The sequence below is a fragment of the Olea europaea genome, chromosome 15, assembly GCF_002742605.1.
Source record: "Olea europaea var. sylvestris chromosome 15, O_europaea_v1, whole genome shotgun sequence".
Lineage (NCBI taxonomy): Eukaryota > Viridiplantae > Streptophyta > Magnoliopsida > Lamiales > Oleaceae > Olea > Olea europaea.
The window spans coordinates 15,924,904-15,935,980 of record NC_036251.1 but is presented as its reverse complement, the minus strand read 5'-3'; the positions used below and the strand labels follow the sequence as shown (position 1 = coordinate 15,935,980).

The following is an 11,077-nucleotide window of genomic DNA, read 5'->3' as shown; positions in this document are numbered from 1 at the left end:
TTAGGTTTGGAGAAACCATTGCCTGTTGGTAGACCTAGGAATTACATGTTAATTAATTGTCTTAAATTTAATGCGAATTTGTCACCAATTTTTTCTATACCGATAGAATTGCATGTGACCTTAGGAAAGTTTACTTGACTATTCTGTGTGAATTATATGTCAATACTTTTCTTGTGGTTATTATTTGGTATAATTAGTATGTATAGGTCTAAGACAAGTACGAAAAATAAAATATGTTTTAATTGTGGTAGACATAATTGAAAGAGATTGTTCTAAGATGATAATAAAAGGAAAGATGACAATAGAGACGAGGCGAATGTGACTTTAGGGTCGAGTAGTGATCCTAGTGAGGTTTATTGAGAGAATAAACTGGGTTCTTACATTGCATCTGTGTGTAATCCTTTCTGCATGTATGTGGTCACTTAATTCTGTTGCAATGTTGATGTTACACTTTCAATGTATTTAATGTGTGTAATTGCATGAATTAGAGTGACTTATTACTTTGTGTAATATATTTACATGCATAGTGGGTTGAGTTTTGTGGCGTACTCTGTTTCCTCTGTGAGTGGTGTGAGAGTGTGGTAGTGAAAAGAAAGTTGAGCAGCCGTTTCTCTCCTTTATCTTTGTAAGCCTCCTTTGTGAGTGTTGTGAAGTAATCAACTCTTTCTTCGAGTTTTCTTTGTGAGTGCCACCCTCACCATTTTCTTTGTTGATTTTTGAAGCTTTGGTGATTGGAGTAACCTTTGTGGTCATCGAAAGGTTTTGATTTACCAAAGTAAGTTTGAGATGCATTAGTAGTAAGTTGGATGTCTTTTGGTAAGGTGGAGTATAGATGCCTAAGGGTACACAGTGTTTTGTACCGGGGGATGTAGAGTGTGACATTTGGATTACGAGTGGAGATGTGATCAAATGTGTAGAATCCTTTATTAGTGAAAGAGACCCTGTACAGGTGGAGTGCGAGAGAGGCACTTCTATCACTTCTGTAAGGTGGAGTCCCATTATCCACGTAAGTTGGAAGAAGTGATGTGGTGATAGAGGATTATCCCTGAATTTAGGATCTATTGTGACATGTCAATTAGACATGAGTTGAGTGATTAGTATAGTGAGCATGGTGGGCGATGAGAGGAGATATGTGTTCTGGAGGTGGGAGTAACACGAAATGGGATAGGATAAGTGTGGTGAGATCTTTCATGGGTCATTTATGCATTTGTTTCATATGTGCATGACCGTGTGTTGATTAACTAGGTGTTAATTTGTGGTTCTGTGTGAATGTGATTTGGAAAGATCTCTGTGTATATTATCCTTTATATCTTCATCGCATGATTGTTTGTTCACTGTGAATACTTGTTTCTACTTGGGTGTTCTTGATCTTAGCCCTGGTATACATGGAGCAAGTATGGTATATGTTTCGGTTCGAAACACGAGGTAAGGTCTATTATTCCAATTTTATTGGATTACCTTGATTGTGTAAGTATAAACTGTGTGTTTTGGATACTTGCAGATTATTGGGCATCAAGGTGGAGATTGTTAGGTTTTTTGATACCCAATAATCTGGGCGATGATTTAAATCAGTTGTCGGATTATTTATCGACACCATGGACTTAGCTCGGCTCGGAGAGGAACTACACTTTTGGATGGCTCGAGTTTGGGTTGAAGGATTATTTGGTTAGTTGGACTATTTAGAGATTAATATGGAGTTGGAAATTGACCCATTATTTAGGTTATATGGCAGCCCACTTAGAGATCTCTTAGCCCATATTTGATGACCTAAACTAACCTATATATATGTATCTATCTCCCACCCGTTTGGTGTGTGTGTGTGTTGTAACAATAGAGAGGAGAGTTGAGAGAAGAGAGACAGCCGAGAAAGAGGGAAGCCAAGTGAGGTTGTGAGTAAGATTCAACCATTGTGATATCTCCTTCTTTCTCTCCATACCTTTGTGGATTGATAACACCACCACCCTTCTCCTTTGTGGGGTTAGAGAGAAAGAAAGCAGTCCAAAGTGAAGGCAAAAGTCTTGGGTCTAGTCAAGGTAAATCGGTGTTCGTTTGATTATTTTCTGAACCTGGAACCAAAATTTATTGAGAGATTTTTGCTATATATATAGAATCCATTACAAGTATTTTGGATAAAATACGACTCAAGAAAGTAGTCAGAATCAAAAAAGGATTCCCGTCTGAATAATAGTGTCACACCAGTGCCAGGCGATGCTAGGCGGACAGCAACTCTTTGCTCAGTTTTTCACTTCTAATGCTTGAACACCAAAGTTAGTTGCCAGTTAGAAAAATTGCGACGATTTTTTCTCCACCAAAATTTCAAAACCAAGTCTTCAATTTTCCAATGTTCTTTTACCAATCAAATTTCAATCATTGATGAACTTTAATCCTCCTTTTCAATTGAACTTCCAATCCAAGAAGACTCTTGTTCCTTTTATCAATTTACCAATCCAATCCTAATCCCAATAGAAATTTGGGTCATATTCTAGCAATATTGTCATGCCCCCACTCATCGTGTCCTGTTGATTTGAATCTTTGCAATTTTTATGTGCATAATAACCTTCATTTCAGATCACAAACCAAATAGTTGTGTTTCTCCACATTTTTGAAATTATAGTGCTTTTGTTCACTACCCTTATTCATAGCATATTACATCTAATTTAACATATCAAATTGTCGTCTCTACACTTTTTTTTCCTCAAATCGTCATTTCACAGGGATTTATGAGAAAATGAAAGAAAATGGGTTCCGCACTTCTAAATGGTTTCCACCAATTTAAACAGGTGAAGGTATTTGACAATAGATCCATACGTTGAGGGCCTTTTTTTTTTTTTTTTTTTTTTTTTTTTTTTTTTTTTAATTCAAGAGAACACAAAGGTGGAGCACTAATTAACAAGAAAATTGGTATAGATGGTCCTTAATGTAAGGTCGTTGTGTGGAAATGGTCCCTAATGTTACTATCGTTGCGTTGACCCGCTCAACATATTGATGTTGTGTGAAAATAAAAAGGTCATTTTCGATGGCTTCCATCCATTTTGCAATTAATTGTATATATACTTTAATAAAAATAAGCTTATCCTCTTAAACGATCATTTGTACAAGTATCATTTCCTTGTGATGATTAATAACATCTGTCACACATAATTCATCTTTATTAATAAAATAAAATTGTTCATATTCAAATAATGTCATTTAATTATAATATGGTGTTCCCTCTTTGTCTATATGCTTTATCTTGTTTTGTTGGGGTCACTTATATATATATATCGATTTATACTTTTTTTTCTCACATATAAATTTTTGCAGTGATACTTTTATTGAAAAAAAATCTCATCCATGGAGTGAAAACACAAAATGCAAAACGAGCTAAAAAAGAAAAATATAAATTAAACTTTATTAAATGATCATTTTTTTTTCATTTTTCTTTGTTTGGGAATTATTGTTGTGTGGACATGCCTAGCCACAAGATACCAAGATTTTGTTGTACAATACATCTAGAGAGATATTTCTAGAATACTCTTGAAATATATCAATCATTCGAAATATTCTCATGAATTACAGATAAAATTTACAGAAGTAAAGAAGAATGATGTGTAATATTTTTTTTTCCAAGGTACAACACTTATTTTATATGTTGAAGTGGACATATTTGTAAAGGGCTCAAAAAGAGACATTGAAGATTTTTGTCCCAAACAGCTTAAAAAACGTGATCTTAATGTTTTACGTATAAGTCAATTAATGCATTACGAATTGGGTAAGTATTTTGATAGTAAGTGATGACATTGGATTGATTTATGATTGGAGTTACGTGGGGATCATATGGGGCTTGCTGAGCCCATGAAAATTTTGGAATTTTCTTTTTAAATTTTAGTTTTTTTTTTTTTTCACTTTTCTACTATTTGAAGTTTGAACACTTTTTTTTTTTTTTTTTTTCCCTTTTCTACTATTTGAAGTTTGAACACTTTTTTTTTTTTTTTTCATCCACTTTCTGCCTACCAACTTCTTTTAAGCCTTGAACCTCATTCTTCCCCCAATACCTAGATTTGTCATTTTTACCATATAATTGCGTTTTCCTACCTAGGTCATCAACATCAACGTCGACGACCGACCATAGTTTTTCTCCACATCAACATCAAACTCCTCAAGACCTCAACCACGGTTTGAACCATGCAATTGAATTGGATATTCGACTATTGAATGATAGTCAGTTTTGTACATTGAGGACGCTATATTTGCAATATTGATAATAATGTAATTATACAATGATTTCAAATTATGGAAATGCATAGACAACATTCGTAGTAATGTATTGAATTATTCCCATTAATGTTATGTTGATTGAAAATTTTTTGCAACTTAATTTTTTTATCCAAAATGAAGAATATCTAGATCCTGTCAAGAGAGTGATAGCATTTATTTTGCAAACATAATGCAATTATTTGCTTGCATTATTGAAAGCATTATTACTTTCAATCTACTTGCAGTCTAATCACACCTTTTGTCCCCACATAATGAACGGCTCTTCTCATACAGGGCCACATGGGCCCTGTTTATGTATTGCTTCTTGCATGCCATTACCAACTTATTTGAGTTGGTGCTGATACTTCAAGTGGCTCTATTGTTTTATCAAGCATCATCTTCACTTGAATCTTCATCTCAGAAGCCCCCATCGCGTCTCTCTCTTTCTCTAGTTCCTACATTATCCATAATCAAAATTTGATTGCATGAAAAAATAAGAGATGGCAAAAAAATTCGTCCCGTCACGTCTCAAATGGGGCCAGACTGGAGTTCGCCCCCTTTAAAAAAAAAAAATGTTTGAGTATTATTTACTTTGGATTTTAAAATTTTGAATTTGTATTTTATTTTCTAATAATAGCATAACTCGAATTAATTTTGAGTAGTGCACGTTTTTAATCACATTCTTAAAATAAAATATTCTGTACGCAAATTTAAAACTTTTTCCTACTTTTTAACAACTAATTCTCCAAAAAATCTTTATTCCAAAACACATTTTTCTCAAAAAATTCCTTTTAATGGATGTCAAACAGGGTCTTATATAGAGTTAAAGATTTCTATTGCTATTGAACATTAATGTTTCTCAATTGCCTTTCAACTTTAAGCGAGTTACTATTAAATTTTCTCAAATTTTTCTTAGACGTCATTGAACTTCAAAGGTTATTCAAGTTATCACTAAACTTACTAAAATATTGTGACATTTGTCACTTTGTCACTCGTTGAGCATGAAATGTATATGATATATATAATTTTTTACATACTACAAATTTCGTGTGAATAAGGGATATTTCTTTAGCTTTGATAAATGAAATAGTTGAGGATAAAATAGTTATTTTGTTGAATAAACTTGTAAACACAGTCAACCGCAAAATTTGTTGGAAGGTACCTTTCAGGCTAGCCAAATATGATCTATATAAAGATCTCAAATCATCCACGCCAATTATACTGTTGCGTAAAATAATTATTCAAAAAAATAAAATAATAAAAAATGTGAACTCGATGGCTACGTCAACTTGCACTTAAACCCACCTCTACTAAACCCAAATCTTAAGGCAGCAACAGAGAAAAAATGGTCACTCAACCACTAAATTAATGACACTTGTTATGTTCAATTTCTTTTTTGCTTATTTCGACAAAGTCTGTAAGATATCGAATTGCTCTGATAACAGTTCGTTGTAATAATGGACGAGAAACGAATAATATATTTATGGCACAATATGAAGTAATTGAACACAAACCCAAGAACCAGATAATTTGTAGAGGAAATGATATTTCACTAGAATATGGAGAAAGAATATAATGATTTTGTGTTTATAATTTGTCTAACTTATAATGAGGTTTAACAACCTGATTAATTTGTAAAGAATAACCAAATATAAATAGGAAACAAATAGAAGACATCCATAACCCTGGTCTTGATATCGTAGAAGAAATAGAATGTTGAAAAAGCTTGTAAAACGCGAAAATGGGCCCAGGTAGGATGAATATGGCACTCGAGCATTAGGCGGTCGCTGGCTTCACTGCTTTGGACGCTCGAGCTCAAGTCAAGCGCCAAGCGAGCACGATTGCGCCAAAAGTCCTTCCTAATCTATATCTTGATCTCTTCAAATCCAAGACAAATTTCAACTCTCAGTTGACTTCCAAATAGAATTTCAACTAGAATTTACCTAACAAACTTCAAATAGGATTTCAAAATAGCATTCCAAATAAAATTTTCCTTAAGTCAGCTTTAATTAAAATTTTCACTTATCTTTCAAATAGAATTCGAGTCACACCTTAATTCTAACAAAGTCAAAATTTTCCTACCACCCCAATGATTAGGCAAATTATACAATGGCTCATCTAAAGATCTAGACAAGAATAATGGTTCACATTTAGAATAATGGTCGTCATGAGAAATCGAGTCTGGCCCAAAACTTGCCACCACTATATTAATGACAGAAGATTTCTCTCATGTTCAATTTCGTTTGTGCTTAAGTCGTGGAAATCAAAATTACAATCCACTACAATAGTTTGGCAAATACATTAACAGATTCAAAACTTGTAAATTATAGGCATGTTCTGTGCAATTTGTCCTAAAAATTCAATATGTCAATATTTCCGAAATCGACGACGAAGACACAGACAAATTTTAAAAAATAATAATAATAATAATAAAATAGTAATTGATATACTTGATATGCATCTTTTCCAAAGATTGTCTCTAACTCTACCAACTCTAGATAGTGAAGCAGTGAGAACGAATATACACAAGTCGAATTTCGTTGATTTTGGCTAAATAAGATTGAACAATTGGGAAAAACTCCAATTTTATTTAGATCATAAGAAACAACAAAGAAAACAACACGCTCTTAAAAGAGTTTAAAAAGTGACGAATCCTAACTATGAATGACAAAATAGCTCCTAATTAAAAGTATTTAATTAGATGATAAAATAAATAAACGAATTAAGATGTATCTCCATCTATTTGTTTGGTTTAATAAGAAGAGCAATAAGAAGTGAATCACTCATGTGTTGGGTCTCCGACATTCAAAGCTCGTTAGAAATTTTTGTTTTTAGAACGAAAAGTAAGTAATGATACGTGGACTCAGAATCAATCTAACTCACCAAATTCTCATCTATACAGTGAATTCTGATACATAGATTTTTGGTTCAAAATGTTGAAAATCAAAGAGAATGCACACGTGTACTGTGCATTTTTGAAGGAATTACTTCCAAGAATTTTGCTGGGTGCACAATACCCCTCCAACTACTCACATGGAATTGCCAAAAAAATACTCATCCATCTTCCCTATTTGGTCTCCTGTCCCTACATAAATTTCTTCTTTTTTACTGCAAATAGAGATCCGCTATTCGTGCAGAAAATATGCTGCCAAAATTTTTACAGAAAACACTTGGCAATTTCTGTTGGAAAAAAAAGAAAAATGACAGACCAAACAGATGCTGTCACAGCAGCATGGCAACATGTGTATTAAGTCTGGCAGCACTGCTCTGTACAAGCAGAGAAATTCCTGCAAATATCAACTTTCTTTCCGTTGTCGGTGCCAATTTTAACACTTAACACGGTGACTTCGTATTATTCCATGTGAAAAATACTATAGTGCCACAACCGACAACTTTATTCCATGAACCTTGCTAGATGAAAATAGAGGATGACATAGCCCTCACACATGGGGGGTCGGCAATTTTTTATTCACCCCGGGGCGCACGCATTTTATGTGAGTGCTATGTCATCCTCTATATCGTCGGCTATGTTCGTTTAGAATTATTCAAAATACTAAAGCGCCACAGGGTTACATTTTGCCCGTTTGATAGATCATCTCTCTCTCTCTAGTGTGTGTGTATATATATATATACACAATACACGTACCAAAGTTTCAGCAACCGCCTCATTTATTGGATTCCCATCCTTTCGAAGATGTCCATGAGTCCATACTGTCGTTCTCAATCCTGTTATATTTGGATTCTTTCTTTTCTACAATAACAATATTCAACTCAATCATAGACACGTATATGAAATCAATAAAGACACATATCAAAAATAAAGAAAGATAGTTCTTGTACCAAATCGTGAGCCATACGTGAATAACCCTTCCGACCCATAGTGTGGAGAAGCTTCTGACTACTTCTCATTTTGCTGAACTTAGAACTTTTTTCCTGTTAAGGAAAACAATATAAACCAACAATAATTGACTACAAAGTTTAAAGTTCATACGAAAATATAACTTACTTGAAAATCAGTGGAAAGAGTATCTTCTACAAACTTCTCCCATGCTTCTTCTGAGGTTATATTCTTCGGTCTAAGAAGGGCAATAGCGCGTTTTCTATTCATGGCAGATGGTACTTGACGTTTGATATCTCTTCTCAATCTCGATTTGAATGTCCTCCAATATGTTCCCATACATTGAAATGCCATTTTTTGATGGCAGTCATTGACATTGAATCTTTGCTACAATTATCACAAATATAAAAAATGGTCGATATATGATCGAAAATGGCAATCAAACTTTGAAGGAAAAATGTATATAACCAGTAATAAAAAAGTATCATATTAAATAAATGTACCTGTATAAAATTCCAAAGTTCAATTTTTTTACTGTCATCCACTGAAGGCCAATTTTTAATAACAACTGGCACGTACTCCCCATACCTCGGGCTGAAGCAAGGTAGTGTTGAACTATTTCGTCAAAAAGTTTAATCTATTAGGAGAGTACTCATTTATTTAATTCATTCAACAGGCGGTTCATAAACAAATATGAGAAGAGACCAGACAAGAATCCAATTCTTCTCCAACTCGCAAAACTGGATTTCAACATTGTTCAAGCAACATATCTTGAGGAACTAAAATATGTCTCCAGGTATTGCCAAGTGCGCTAAATATATCGTATTTTAAGCTCCTAACCTTACCATCCTTTGTTTCTGTATATGAATAGGTGGTGGGAAAGAACATGCCTTGCCAAGATGTTGTCATTTGCCAGGGATAGGCTGGTGGAATGTTTCTTTTGGAATATAGGAGTGCTATTTGAACCACAATATGGATTTTCACGAATAGATGCAACCAAAGTAAATGTTTTTATTACAATTATGGATGATATATATGATGTGTATGGTACCTTGGAAGAACTGGAACTTTTTACATTCATCATTGAAAGGTTAGCAACGTCCTCCAAATGTTTCTTTTTAAGCCTCCTTTCTCTTTGTGGCTCTTACAATTATTTCTTCTTGGAACTTTACAGATGGGATGTCAATGCAATCGAGCAACTTCCAGATTACATGCAAATTTTCTATCTAGCACTCAACAACTTCGTCAATGAAATGGCTTACGATGTTCTCAGAGAAAAAGGGATCGTAATTATTCCATATTTAAGAAAAGTGGTACTATTAGTTTCCTTCAAGAATATATCCTTATTAGCATGTGTATTATGATGAATATCAGGTCTGTTTGAATCGCATTCTTTCAAAAAAAAAAAATTATATATATATATTCCTAAAAGTAATTTGACATCATTTCAACTATACATTTTTTAATAAAATAATATTACACATAAATCCAAAACATTTTCTTATTTTTTAACCATACATTCTTTCAAAATTCTGTGGCTCAAACACACGCTAGATAACATCAAATAATATTAAAGAAGAAAAAGAAAATATTGTTCGTTTTATTGTCAAATCTCGTATGATACGCCTTCTGGGTCGTAGACTTCTATCTTAAAATATTAACAAAGTTAAGAGGAGTAGCACAATTGCACGAGCCCTTATATTGAGTATTGTTTCTATAGCGATCTCGTATTTTATCATTTAGTACAACCAACAGAAATTTCTCTATATGTTTTAAATATCTTTAAAATTTTCTGATCTAAGATATTTAAAATAAGCATGTCAAATCAATGTCACAGTGGACAGATTTATGCAAAGCATACTTTCAAGAGGCAAAATGGTGCTTGACTGGATACACCCCAACAATGGAAGAGTATATGGAAAACGCATTGATTTCAATATCAGCTCATGTAATATTGTCACACTCTTTTTTCTCTGTTACCAATCCAATAGAGAAAGAAGCCATTCAGTGCTTAGAGAAATATCCTGATATAGTTCGTTGGTCGGCTACGATTTTAAGGCTTGCAGATGATTTAGCAACATCATCGGTACGTATGCAGCAAGCCATTTCATTTCATGTTTACGAGATTTTTGGTTAATGAAATCAACGAGACAATAGGAATTCGAAATTAACCCTTTCAACTAAAGGTGTTTTTTATGCTTTATTAATTCAGGATGAATTGGAAAGAGGCGACGTTCCTAAATCAATACAATGTTACATGAATGAGACTGGTGCTTCCGAAGATGAGTCACGCAAACACATAAGGTTTTTGATATGCGAGACCTGGAAAAAGATTAACAAAGGTCGAGATGCAAATTGTCCATTCTCACAAACATTCATTGAAATTGCAGTGAATCTTGCTCGAATGGCACAATACATGTACCAGTATGGAGATGGACATGGAATTCAAAATCATGAAACTAAAGATCGCATTTTAGCTTTACTATTTGAGCCCATTCCCCTCAAGTAGAGTTCGAAATTCATTTGTGGTAGGAATGTTGTTTTCACACTTGCAAGTTGCACTGTATATTAACTATGATGTCGTGGCCAAACATATCATGTAATCCATGTTTGTTACAAAAATAATTGTGATGATTGGAGCGAATTCAAACCTTTTAATATACACCTAATTCGAGGAACCAATGGACTTTTAAATACAAACCCTACCCTCGCAACCATGACTCCAGTTATTTGACCCTTCAACAAAAATAATAAATAAAGCCTAACAATTGCTAAAAACAGTTTCGCCTAATTTGAAAGAATAATTCTGTGTAACAATATTGATGTTAATTAACTTGTACACATGACAATAAATAACATTTAATCATTGGCTAGATTAAATGTTAAGATACGAAATTCATTTATTTGAACATGTAGTTCACTACCTTGTAATTTGGTGATATAACACAAGTCTATTTTTTATAATCACCCAACTGTTGTATCCAAGCCGACTGCTTTATTTTG

The 11,077-nt window shown here is 33.5% G+C and overlaps 2 protein-coding genes across 2 annotated transcripts; one reads left to right on the top strand and one right to left on the bottom strand.

Moving 5' to 3' along the window:
- Window positions 1–4,571: 4,571 nt before the first annotated feature.
- LOC111411291 lies at window positions 4,572–8,651 on the bottom strand. Its single transcript, XM_023041837.1, has 5 exons — window positions 8,578–8,651; window positions 8,243–8,461; window positions 8,077–8,169; window positions 7,883–7,987; window positions 4,572–4,691 (listed from the first exon to the last, which is right to left on the bottom strand). The coding sequence occupies exons 2-5, from the start codon at window positions 8,426–8,428 to the stop codon at window positions 4,572–4,574; spliced, it is 504 nt and encodes a 167-aa protein (XP_022897605.1). The 5' UTR covers window positions 8,429–8,461; window positions 8,578–8,651.
- A 7-nt stretch (window positions 8,652–8,658) lies between these two features.
- LOC111410277 (terpene synthase 10-like) lies at window positions 8,659–10,718 on the top strand (the record flags this gene model as incomplete). Its single annotated transcript, XM_023040545.1, has 6 exons — window positions 8,659–8,678; window positions 8,751–8,870; window positions 8,946–9,164; window positions 9,249–9,387; window positions 9,912–10,160; window positions 10,287–10,718. Coding segments are annotated over 6 exons (1,044 nt in total), but the record flags the coding sequence as incomplete, so codon positions are not given.
- Window positions 10,719–11,077: the final 359 nt, after the last annotated feature.